This window comes from Parus major, chromosome 1 (genome assembly GCF_001522545.3).
Source record: "Parus major isolate Abel chromosome 1, Parus_major1.1, whole genome shotgun sequence".
Taxonomy (NCBI): Eukaryota; Metazoa; Chordata; class Aves; order Passeriformes; family Paridae; genus Parus; species Parus major.
In genome coordinates this window covers 30,291,489-30,304,786 of record NC_031768.1, presented here as the reverse complement: position 1 = coordinate 30,304,786, position 13,298 = coordinate 30,291,489, and the positions used below count along the sequence as shown (strand labels likewise).

At 43.2% G+C, this 13,298-nt stretch overlaps 1 protein-coding gene across 1 annotated transcript in view; it reads right to left on the bottom strand.

Annotated features, from left to right (window-relative positions):
• Window positions 1-13,298, bottom strand: part of AFF3 (AF4/FMR2 family member 3) — a 323,273-nt gene that overhangs the window by 75,212 nt on the left and 234,763 nt on the right. The window contains exon 9 of the mRNA XM_015638560.2: window positions 5,312-5,352. Coding sequence (XP_015494046.1) covers window positions 5,312-5,352 — 41 coding nt within the window. The remainder of the gene's footprint in view (window positions 1-5,311; window positions 5,353-13,298) is intronic.

Sequence of the window (13,298 nt, the reverse complement as noted above, 5' to 3'; positions counted from 1 at the left end):
TTTCCCCAAATATCTTTGGGGAGCAAATGCCCAAGGTTGCCCATAGGAAGGTGGGAAATGTTTGGCTGTCACAATAACAAAACACTATCACTTCTTTGAAGAAGAAAATACATCTTAACTATTTTTCTTTCTAACTTTAAACATCAAAGGAATTCCAGTATTTAGTAGGGCTCAAAGTTGTTACAGTTCCCTGGGACAGCTCTGCTCCACCCTCTCACACAACAATACACCCACATCACACCTTTATTACTATGGTAGAACAATTCTAAATAAACACCAGCAATCTTCAAGGTATGAGAAAACATCCAGCAGCAAAAAGGTGAGTGTTACAGGTCTTGCTCACAAACTAAATAGAGGGAGCACAGGTTTTACAGAGATACCTATTCCTTTTCACTCCAGGTTCCTCTTCCAAAGCCCCTTTTCACTAATTCACAACATTCTCCAATAGTGGAAAATACCATCCTATATACAATATGTATCATTACTCTTCCACCTTCATGTCCTCTAACTAGCAGGACTGAGAAACTCCAGACCATCCTAAGGAGCAGCTGCCCTTTGCTACCCTATATTTGGGCAGGGGCCAGGGAGGGTGCCACGTGTGAGACACCAGCATTTCCAAACAGCCAGGCTTTCATGTAAGACATAAATGATGAATCCATATATTCCCTCTCAGAGGTATTCTTTTTTTTCTCTCAAGGATAATCCAGAAAGTTTAAGTGATGTGGTAACGCTGAGAGCTACATGTCTGCCTCTGTGGCAGTGAGCCCTGTGCTCGTACGCTTTTCTCCAGCCAACCTTTTTGGCTCCTGTGGAGCCTGTGATCTCAGTTCCGTCACTCTCTGCCGGGTCCCAGATCAGCTGTCCCAAGCCAAGGCTTCCCCTCTGCTGTCACTGATTGCACAATGCTGCCACATGAAGCTTTTCTGGCCAGCCAGCCAGCTGAGTCACACACTGATAAGCTGATCATGTAGCTTCTCATGTGGAGAACTCCCATGGTGTGAAGGGTGATGTTATCAAGAACATCGGTCCAACACAAACTTTAAGTACATGAGTGACACGAAGCACATGAGTGATTTTGCTAGCTGTCACTGGACTTTACTTGCTTTAGGGTATCACAAGTTTAACTGCTTAATCACAGCTCAAGCATATACCTGAGAACAAGAAAACTTTGTCTCTTTTCACAAAAAGTTTTAAGGCTGCTTGGATAGCTGCCTTGCCTGCCTTAAGTAATATATTAAAAAATCTAAATTGCTTCTTATTGTTGTTTTAATATTTTACAGGCAGTGCCTCCCCAGGCCTCCTAACACAAACAGTGTATCTTGATGTGGCTTTGTCTGAAGAAGAGCTGTGCTACACATCCCACTGGACTAATCATCAATTCTGTGTCTGCTTAAATATCAGGGCAAGGGACTGGGTTGTCCAAGGTCAACCTTTTTGATTTTTCTTGCACCTGAGCGCTAAATGCATGCATGCAGCCATGAGAGGCAGTGTAGCAGCAGCAGCTCTGTTTCCAAATGTCTCTCCACACAGATGTGAGACTCCAGTTTGCTTGCTCTCAGCTGACCAAACTCTTCATTTCTCTCGTAGGGAAGTGGGAAAATTCATTTGCCCTTCAGCATCCTGCGTGCTACTGGCCAGTCCCATTCGGGTAAACCAGCTCATGTGTGGTACAGCCCGCACTTTGATGTCTTGACCGTGATCAGACACGGACAGACGAGTGCAAAGCATTATCCCTCCTGCCCAGACTGAAGGTCAAGACAGGATGTGTAGCTCACCAGCCACCATGAATGGGGCTTGTCTCCACTGCCAAATGGATGCTAGTGCTGAGATGCCTACTCTGTCAACAGCAAGAGGTGGTAAATCTAAAAGGTTTATCGCAGCCCATGCTTCACAGTTCAGGTCTGGACTACACATTTGTATCACCCAGGTGCTGAGAGTAAGCTATTGAGTTGGACTCTTTACAGGGCTTATCAGCTGGGAATGGCAGGCCTGCCAGCACAGCCATATGGCTGCTGAGATGACTGGGTTCAGCTCTGCCTGTACCTCACATGCTGGCACTGAGGTCTGTATGGGCAGAGCTGGTGGGTTTTGCCTGCCTCCTCGAGTACACAGAACGGAGAGCAGATCATGGCTGTGAAGTCAGCACGTCTCCCAAGTACCACTCAAGCACTCAGCAAAGGATCTGTCTTTACCTTGTTACAACCAGAGAGGAAATTCAGCAGTGGTACAACACTTTCTCTAAGTGTTCCAAACCCTTCAGCAGACTTGGCTTGCGCTCCAGCACAGGGAATTAAAAGCAGCCAGGGGAATAAAAGTGCCCTAGGACCACTATAAATCTTTATTTCATGGAAAATCTTATCTTGCACATGAATATGAGCTGTGAGTAAATTTAATGTGCAGATTAAGTACTGTACGGTCTCCCTCATGGTGGGCTTTTCAGCCTAAAAAGAACAAAAGAATAATAATGAGTGTTGTGTTTGGGTAGGATTGCAAACAGCTGTAATTTACAGCTGGACATTCTCCATTGCAAATGTATCCAGCAAGCAAGTGCTTCTGGGTTAGTGGAACAGACTGCAAAAAAAAATTAGCTTTTAACTTCAGCCTTAAGGTCAGAGTTCTGGAACCATGGGAGTCAATAATAAAATCTATTTAGCTCAGTGGGATTAAGCAAGTTTAAGACCTGGCTTAACCACACTGCTTACTGTTAAATAACAACAGAACACACTGAATATTTTAGTTACATGCATTTTTCTTCACTTGAAAGCTATTCAGGCAGTGGATATGGGAGTCAGACAATTGAAAATATGCCAGCACTATACCATTAAGGTATATGAGTTAAGTTCTTGCTCTTCTCTGTCCCAGAAAGTGAGTAATCTATATAGTTTGAGCACTTTACTGAAGAGCACAATAAAATTAAAACCAAGCTGTGCTGAATAAACACCGAGGGCTTTTCATGAGAGAATGAAAAGCTAATGGGGCCAGTGCATCTTTGCTGACAAAATAGTCAGTGCATGTGCAGAGCAACCTGTCTTCTGGAAGCAGAAAAGCTGTTTCAGTCAAGCTTCTGGGTCACTAATCTTTGTGTTTGCGCATAAATCTGCTGGGGGTTACTGTGTCATTCTGAAAACAAGACCGAGTGTGATACACTACAGAAGTAAATGGCTAGGTTTAAAAACTCTCTCTTTTTTGTTTAGTTTTATTTTTTCCTCGTATTTTAGTTTAGATAACTGTTATGTCTTTAATAGAACCTGAAAGCAAGAACTGCAACAGGAACTTCTGGAGAGTATTTTAAAAAAAGGGCAAAATTACTGAAAGCTTTATAGTAAGCTGCCACCTCTCTTGCTGCTGGGAAGTGCTGGTGTGTGACTGGGAGCTCTGAGTTGCTACTGGGACACAGCTAATGAGCAGCACTATCACAGGCATCCTCACTCCAGCCAAGAAGAGACAGAAACTGCTGTCATAGTGTGGGATTTTGGCTCCCTGCCCTCCCATTTGCCTCACTGCAGTGAGGCCATAGGTGGCAGGGAGGCAAATCTCCAGGGTGCACCCCCAGCCTTCCCAGCACCCCCTCCAGAAGTGGGGGAAGGAGGGTACCCTGGCAGATAAATTTTTGCAGAGCAGGTTGGAAAGCTGTAGTCCCTGAGCCTGCTTTTAGGGGCAGACAGGCAAATATTTGAACATAAATCCTAAACTGAGGTGTGATGGTTATTAACACTGAGGCCCTTCTGCTATGTGGATGAAGACAGCCTGCACCCAGCAACCTCACCACCTTGGACGAGGTAGGAAACATCTATTCACCACCACCACTATTCTTTCCAAGGGAGACAGAAATCAAACTGCAGGGTTTGGGGCTTGTTAATTACCTCCAGGGCCACTCCTGCAGGAATGTTCCACATTCAGCCTAGGGGGAGGATGCTGTGAAAAAAATCCCCATGTTTCCTTTGGTAACAGTATTGTCCCCACCAAGCGCAAAATCTGCTTTGCCTTGGGGGGTGAGCTTGCACACCTCCAGGGAGAGGGGCATAATGCTGACTCCAACTCCACTTTCTTTTTGCATTCATTCCAGTTACAGCAAATACATCTGAGCCCTATAACTGTGCCAGCAATTTCACCCACATCCCATACATTTTACTCAGGATTTTTTTTTCCTTAAAGCAGGGCAAAAAATTCTAAACAAAACGGTGTTTGTAAACTTGGGGAGGGAAGGTCAATAATTTTGGCGGTCTTACCCTCCAAGCAGAGAGAAATGTTATTCATCCATGCACAACATATAATTCAGCCTAAGTGACAGGCTCTGCTCTGGAGAAATCCTGGCCTGAGCTGGCTTCCAGAGTCAATTACCGCTTATTCCCAGGGAGGCGGGGGGCTGGGGGCCAGACGGAGCAGAGGGGGCTGCCAACAAGACATGGGGAAATTTACTCTGTGTCAGCCTGCATGACACAGTACCTCATTTGTGGAAAAATGTAAATCTGCTAGTTCTTTTTCACAGGCACTAAAATGTACAGTGTCTCCTCCCCCTTCTCTACCCTCTTTCCCAAAACTGGAAAAGAAATCAGGACTGTCTTAGAAAGCTACCTTATATTTCAATCAATCCTCTTTCATAAAAGTCATTTAAGGTAAATACCTGTGCAGATCTACAGCCCAACTATAACATTTACTATGGCCCAAATCCTGAATTCCTCACTCAGGCAAGTTTCCCATTGAAATTAATAGACTTTTTTGCTTGAAAAAGAGCTGAGTAAAACCTGAACGCTTAGGATTTGGTCCCCTGCTTATCTGCCTGGAGCACTGCTGCGGTTCCAGAAGAAGTGAAAAATTAATTAAATTCCTCCAAAATACCAATCTCTTAAAACTTAAGGGGTAAAAAAGGGCATTGCTTTTGTGCATAAAACATACAGAGAATCTCATCAAAGGAAGAGTAATTCCCAGGGAAAGGATTTGGAAAAAGTCAAAAGAGAACATCTCGGAATAAATGAAGTACTTATTGCTGAGAAATGAGCTCAGATATATCTCAGCAAACTCTAAAGCTCAGAATTTACTGCATCATTCATGCCTTCTCCAGTAAGTTTCTTATCTCTCGTTTGGTATCACAACAAGGGATTCTGCATACTCTGTATGAAATACAACAAGACTGTGATTTTTGCAGTAATAAACTCTACACATGCATGACAAATCCAAGCATGCAAAATGTTTAACATCCCAGTTCACAGATACTTTGGGGACAAAATCCGATTATGAGTTATATGCCACAATAAATAGGGCTCAACGTTTCATAAAGCAATTTATAGTTCATAAAAATGACAAAATGTACCTGTCAGATAGAACGCGGAGAGCAGATCTCTGTGCTGCCTGCTGGAAGAAAGGGCAGAGATGTTTATTTTATATTCTGACTTGAAAATTACGAGCACAATCAACACTTTAAAAAATGCGTTACACACATTTTTGTCACATGTCCAAAATGTTAAAGTACAAGCAAAGTAGCAGAGAGTCTATAGTCAAATGGACATTCCAGCCTAGTAAATGTAAGAACACTTTGTTTAAAATGCCAAAACCCGGAAGATTGTCAAAGCACCACACGGTATTTGAGGTCTGAACTACTCTATTTAGACAATTTTTTTCTCTAGGTCCCTGAAAACTTGCCAGGGCTCGGTTTTTCTGCTTTCCCCTCTCCCTGCTTCTGTACTCCCACTCCTTCTCCTTTACCATTAGTCTCCTCCCATTCTTCCACAGAAACAATCATCACATATTTGGTTCCTTTGCGATGAATTATAAATTTTTCAAAGCTTGCCAGAGCTGCTGCAGACTTTTCATGAACACTGCCATGTTAATCTGCTGGCAACATTTGCCTGGACAGTACAGGATTGACCTTTTGCTGGTTTGCTCTTCAGTTTTTGCCTAGCACAACTTTTTGGACAGGGTGGGGAAACATGGTTCTTGTTCTTGTGTTAACCACCAGGTCTGGGAACAGAAATTGTAGCCTCTCAAGTTTAATAGGACTCCCAAGCCTATCCCTGAGCTAGTTTGCCACTTTACTATTATTGTTTTCCCCCCTCCTTCAATCACTTCAAGTGGTGTGATTCAGGGCTTTGGCACAGTAACCAGCTTCTAAGCAAAGATGAAATCCGTAATTTCAATTCCATAAGCCTTAAAGACTCCATTCCACTTGGACAAGCCCAGAGTGTCCTATCCCCAGCAGCACCTGTCCAGGCTGTGCCTCACATGGCACAGAAGGCACACAGAGCTCAGCAGTACAGAGAGTCAAGGGGCAGGGAAAGAAAGTTTATTTTCTCATTGCAGTTACCAGTAAGTATGTCTTGAAACTGCTCTTCCTTATCAGCCTGCTGGGGGCTGCATCCCTATTTCCTAACAAGTTGGACAACTTACAGGTAACCTGCTCAGCACCACAGAGTATGGATGTGACCATTCTGGCTTGGCAAAAATGCTGCAGACAAATTGCAAAGAAAAACTCGAGGAAACCCGATTTGTGGCTGCATTTACACTGTATTTCACAGAAAGAAGTGAAAAGATCCCCTGAATGGATCCCTGAAGATCTGACAGGAGTGGGAAGTGTTTCCACTTGATTCTGGAAGCAGGATTTCTGCTCTTTGGACTTTCTAGAATAACTTGTGCCTGCTGGGTTTCTGGGGATATGCAGCTTGATGTGTATCATCCACCAGATTGTCAGAAGACACAGTGGCACAGCTCACAGAAGGGTTTTTCCTTAGTGCTGACTTTCTGAAGGGCTTGGAAGGTCCAAGCAGCTTAGTGGGAGTTTTCCTATGGCACGAACACATTGTTTCCCCATTGTAGGAAAATGTGCCAAGTCTGGTATTTTTCACTGTTTCCAGTAGGTCATACTATTTCCATGCTCTTTGGATACAGAACTATCTATGCCAGTGGATACAGGCTTTAAAATGTGCAGCCACTCTCCAGTCCTGTGGGGTGGCATTATTTTTCTCTCTCCTCTGCAAGGGGTTTGTTAGGACAACATCATCTCACACATTTTTCAATTCAAGCTCATGGGAGATCCAAACCATAGGTTTAAGAATGACTTCTGGCTTAAATTTTTTTTAACACCCAGGGTCAACACAACTCTGCTCCCATGCCTGATCACTCCACTAGCAGGAGGCTATGACCATTTTGAGTTTCAAGCTACCCAGCTTTGATGCTGAGCCTGCACTATGTTGCATCTTCGCCTGCAAAACTCAGGAGCTTCTCTCACTATCTGAGCCATTTTCCATGGCCAAGTTGTGTAGACACCATTCAGGTCACCTCCTCTTTTCCTCCCCACAACAGCCAGGGACAGTCTTTCCATCTCACGCAGCCACTATGTTGCAGTGCAGTTTGAGACACTTCTCATGTTTCCCACTCTTGGCTCAGGCCACCACAGGTGCTCACATGGTTGTGCAATACAACAGGTTAGAAAACAGATCCAATCGAAAACTAACAATTTTCCTTCATTTTTTGTTTATTTTTTTAAGATTATTTTCCCCCTCTCTTGATTTCCCCTATGTTATTTGTGACCTATATCCCTTTTCTGCTGCTTCCCCAGGAAGGAGATGGTGTCACATCACAAGTGCAGTGTGAGAATCAGAACGGCACTGGGGGGTAGTGGAGACCTTTGCTGCTGACATAAGGTCATGGCCACCAGCAAGGTCACTTCCACCTGACATTGTTTCCACTCCTTCTGGAGCTGCAGAACACTCCTGGAGAAAGGTACATGGTAGCTGTGGTAGCCAGAAGGCATTGAAGGAGACAGGTTGCTCTGCAGCCACAAGCCTCATGGATATTGAAGAGACTGCAAAAAAGCAAACATGAACTTCAATGATGCTAAAAGCCCCTAATATGGGATGTGGGGTTCATATCACTGTTGCATTTCCCTAAAATCCCTAATTTTGAGAGGAAGACATGCTGGATAATTTCTCTTCCAGGCTTGAGGAAAGCTGCCCTCAGGAGGGAAGAGGAGAGGTCCCTTGTCTTTACCCACTTGGTGCACTAACTGAGCCATGAGACACTGTGTAGGACTGCAGCTGCAAGTGCCAGTCTTCAGTTTCCATCTTGATGCATTCAGCTGATGAAAGCTTTGAAAAGGTGATCCCTTCTGGACAAGAAAGTAGGTTCAGATGACAGGCACTGACACAGAAAGAACGGTACAAGTGTGTTTCAGTGAGATAATTCTACTTTTTCAATTACTCTCTCATTTTAAGTCCTTTAATAAACATCCTTCACTGAGGTGCAATGCAGATTGCATGGGGCACCTCAGTCTTTGCCTAGTGGTCACACATTCTCTAAATGAGACTATTGACTTCTTTCTTACACGGGCTGGAAATACAGCTGTGTTGGATTGCCTATTTGTGCGACCCCCTGAGCTGGTAATGGCCCCATTTCAGAACGATGGGGGAATAAGATCCAGTCGCAAGTTTATTCTTCCTCCCTGGAGAAACAGATCTATTGCCTGCAATGAAAGGCAGTTAGCAACTATCCAGCAATTTTAATTCTAGTCTATATTGCTTCCCTCTCCTGGAGAAAGTGAGCTGTTGTAATTAAAGGTAGTTAGCAGTTCCCTAGCAAGTATAAATACTTGCAGCCACTAATTACAGTCTGCTCTCCTGTTCCCCTCCTTGCCACAGGACTGGGCTGCTAAATTTAGGGGGGAGTATCTACCTTCACTTCATGCTAATAGTTTGTGATCCCATTCAAACTAATTCAGGAATCCCCATGAAGGGTTATGACCCATAGTTTGAGGAACTCACAGCTATAGAAACAGGTTTTTTTTGATTTATTAGGTTTCTAATATGCTGGTATTATCTATCTAACAATGTAAGCAAAGGGGTGGTACTTAGTATCATATAATGCCTGCATGACTATTTTTTTAATAGCTACATTTTGATTGTGCTATTTAATTTGCATTTTATTTTACATCGTTAACAACTTTACTGAGGCCAAGTCATCATCCATCAAGAAAACTGAGAATATGTTCTACAGTCTTTATTATTCCTGGATGTAAGTTACTATGCTGGTTATAGAAATTTGGGATAAGAAATAATTTTGATATTGCTGACAGAATTTAAATATCTCCAAGACTTAGCACTAAAAAGTGCTTTATGGAAAGCTTAATATTCTCTTGATAAGTGGTAGAATGTGTTCACTAGCAAAGAACATAATCCTGAATTTTCAGTCTTTGGAATCAGTGGGGTTACTAAATGGAGGTTCTCTTCAATATGAACACAGATATTGGAGGCCAACTCACCACACAGTAACTTGAATGCTGAGTAGGAAGCAGGGAAGGAAAAAAAAAAACCAGTCACTGGTGTCTCAGGTACTTGAGCTAGAGAAACCAGCCACAGTAAACGAGTATGAATTATGCTGCTTCACTGCATCAAGAATTGCAAATCACAGGACAGTGGCTGGTTAGACTTCTTTGCTCCCCAGCTGAGTTGGTTCAGATACATTTAGGGCAGAGTTTCAATGATCTGCCTTAGTCTATTAATCATTCACGGAAGATTCTAGCTGTACCCCAAGACTACTGGGACAAAACAAGTTTTCAGCCAGCAGTAATCATGGTCGGGTTCCCAATCTCCAGAGATTCCATCTCCTTTTTCCATCCTTTATTGCAATGAGCCAGAGCTTGGGAACATATTCAGGTTTCAGTGTGTGTTAAATGAGCTACCAAAATTAGCTTGAAGTGTGACAAGTTGCAATCTGTTGTTGAAGGGAAATCAGAGAGGAAATTAAATACTTTTATTGTAATTGGGACTGAGCAGTGAGCTAGCTCATTGTAATTGGGACTGAGCAGTGAGCAGAACGGGTTGAATACAGCTATTGAGATGGAGATACAGGAGTGTTAAGAGTGCTCCCCAGAAATCCCTCTTTTTTTTAATTTGTTGCAAAAGGATTGCTTCATAAACTGCTGGGCTCACAGGCATTTTTGGATAAGAAACAAATGAAAACTACTGAAGTATGTTCTGCTGGGCTTGGAAGAGTGTCTTGGAGGCACTGTGGGTTGACTGTAGATGCATTTTCCTATACCTCACCCACAGCAACCTTTGGCAAATAAAAGCCAATAAATTGGCTGTTGGCAGATGCAGGCATTTTGTTTTCCATCTTGCCTGTCCTGTGGATTAACTGCTGTTTTTGGGAGAGCGCTCAGTTACAGCGATTGCATGGAATTACACAAGCTACACCAGAGATCTCCCTGAGATGGCACAGGTGTACACGTGGTGAGAATTTGAACCATTTCTTTGGTGACAGTGGAGCAATACATGCTGCCTGTGCACAAGTAAATTGCACAGCTTCCAGAGCATCTTGTTTGTCTTCCTTGGGTGGTAGGTGCTGCCCTGGAACTGTGCAGTGAACCATTTATGCTCTAAGTCAGCAGCTCTCATATTAGTAACCACCCAGAGTGCTGGATGTCACCCTGTATTGGACTGCAGTTAATGAGCTGTAGACACACTTTTTCCAAGCCAGGGCTAAGGAAAGATGTCATTACTATATACTGCCATTTGGGAACCACACCAGCAAAAACACTTTTATATCTGTCTTCTTTCACATTTCACTCTTCACATGTCTTCCATGTTGATTCTGTTTTAATTTCTGAAGGCTTTGTTTGTTTTTAGCTTAAATGCAGTTTATTCTTAAGCTAGTGAAGCCAGGAAGAAATTTTTGTGAAGAGCACAACCTGATTGCATGCTCCAATTTGGGTGAAGGGACTCCACAAAGCGGGGTTTTTTTCTGCTTTAAACCTGGGTGCTGTTGTGGACCCAGAGCAAACCTTACGGTGAACCCACCTCAGTCTAACCACATGCACGGTTTTCCACCTTTCATGTTGAGTTTATAAATACCTTCTTGTGCTGGAGGTTAGACCTGTGCCTGTGAGAAGAGCTGCCCTGCAGCCTCCCAGCTCCTCTCCCTGCACGGGTGTTTATAGACTGTGATCAAACCAGCCAGCCCACAGCCCGGCTCTAGACAGGCTCAGTTCATCATGCAGATCTCTCACTCCAAGGCATGTGTTAAGCCTCTTTCTGCCATGTCTTGAAACCCTCTCCAGTTTTCAGTGCTCTCCTTGAAGAGTGCAGAGCTGCTCATCAGGGCTGAAAACAGAGGTAATGGAAACCTCTTGCACCCCCAGACTTGCCCTGTTTAAATGCCCGTGAGCACCTTGTGGCCACAAGAAGTTGCCCGAGGAGATCAGGCAATTTATCGTAAGTGATTCCTAACATGCCTTCTCTCACTGCATTATTCTGTACTCCTCACGGTTCCTAGGGGCTTTGTTTGAGGATTGCTTTCCAGTGTGGATTTCTGAGGGATTTAAGATCACTTGTAAACTGCAGCTTGAGTGTTTCTCTGTAAATTTGCAATATAAATGTATGAATGTGATTTTCACTGTCTGGTTCATATTTATTTAAGATTTACAGACTGTAAGACTTAAAAGGGTCTCCCTTTCTTCCCATTTTGTAGTTGGTTATCATCAGAGCCACATCTTTAAAGAAACTGTAAAACTCCTTCTGGATTTCATGATTTCTCTGAGGCCTTTCAACACCTCAGTATTAATTTTTTACCCTGGAGTTTTATTATTATATTCTTGGCATACATTGTTCTTTCTCCTCTGCTTTGCCCATTAATCCTTATTAATCTTCAGGGGCAACACAGTCTAGTGACTTGAACATGGCACCTGGGAGTGAAAGACCCAAGCGCTAATCCTGACTTTGCAACTGACTTGGCGTGTGGCTTCAAACAAGCCACATCTCAGTCACAGTCTCCCTGTCAGTTCTATAGAGATAATAATTCTTGCTTAGCTCTACCTAAATACCTCTCAGGGGCATTGTATTAAGTAGTTAATACTTGTAAAGTGATTTGGATCTCCAAATTGCTGTATAATCAGCATGGGTATTAACCATACAGAGAATTTTATAGATCTGTAAATGCTGAGTCTTCTGTCCTGCATCTGCTCAGATTTTTTCTGCAGTCTGGCCCCAAAAACCATGCAAGGTTTCAACACAGATGAGCTAACTTTAATCTTTTTCAGTGGAGATGAGCAGAAGAAAAATCCTTGTTATTTTACATTAATAAAATGGTTATTTTCCAATGCCAGAAGGCATTAAGAAGGTTTCAGTCGTTGCAAAGAAAGCAGCAGTCACCTTGGAAAACCTCCTCTGTCCCCACAGAAGTAGTCTCCTTATCCAGGAAAAAGTAACTTGGTTGAAATGCTGCTTGCACTTAGGTCATTGCAGACAAGAATTGTCAATGTTGTGCCACAGGCTTTAAAAGATTTATTGGAAAGTCTGAAAGCTCAGAAATCAGATTTTTTTTCAACAAGTCTATAGATGTGAAAATAGGGGAAAGACAAGCCCGAATTCCCCAAACAGTGGTAACACCTCCCAGGGATGTGCTACGTCAATCAACTGTGATGCATTTTCTACTACCCAAGTATCTGCTTGGATTGTGCAAGGAAATAAAAAGAAGACAGGGGTAACACCCAAGGCTGATGGAAACCAGTGGTTAAACTCTCACTTACTTCAGTGGAGACAGTTTCCATCCTAGGTGCAGGAGAAATTGTAGCAATGGTTCCTCAGTCTCTTTTTCTTAAATGGTAGTTTTGATGGATTGGCTTCTGAATCTTTTTACTTATTTCTCATCATGTTCTAATTCTATTTATTTATTTAATAGAAAGCTTCTATTCCCTTTATTACGTCCTTCTCCCCCTTATTTATTTTCTTCATTAATTTTTGTCCCTTAATCCCTTTCCCTTTTTGTGTTCATTTTGTTTTCTGACATGCTCTCAGCTGTCTCCCTCTATTTTTGTTGTCTTCCACCTCTGTGCACATCTCCTCAATACTGCTCCTCATGCTGACACCACCCCTGCCCGAGCTCCAAGGCCAAGGGGAGAGAAATGAGCTTGACCTTCTGCCTTGCAGGGAGCAACAGGCAGCTCCCAGAGGGACTGTGAGACTGTCTGTGTGCACACCTGTGAGTGTGTGCACACCTGTGAGAGACACACCGCTTTTAATAGCGGCGACGTTACAAAGAGTGCTGGTTATTTGTGACTGCTGGTTATTTAACCATTCTCTTGCAGCCATGCTGGAATGGTGGCCAGGCTTTAGCAGGACCAAGACTCAGGCACAGTGTCTGGCTTCAGCAAGGGCTCTCTGCAGCAGGAGGAAAAGTGCACAGGCTGTAAGGCTTATGAGAGACAGGGACAAGCAAAATCCAGCCTAGAAATGTTGGATCTAATCCTTCTTTATGCCTCAAGTTAGCCAACACTGCTGAACTGATTGCAGTAGGGTATGTTCCCACGCTAG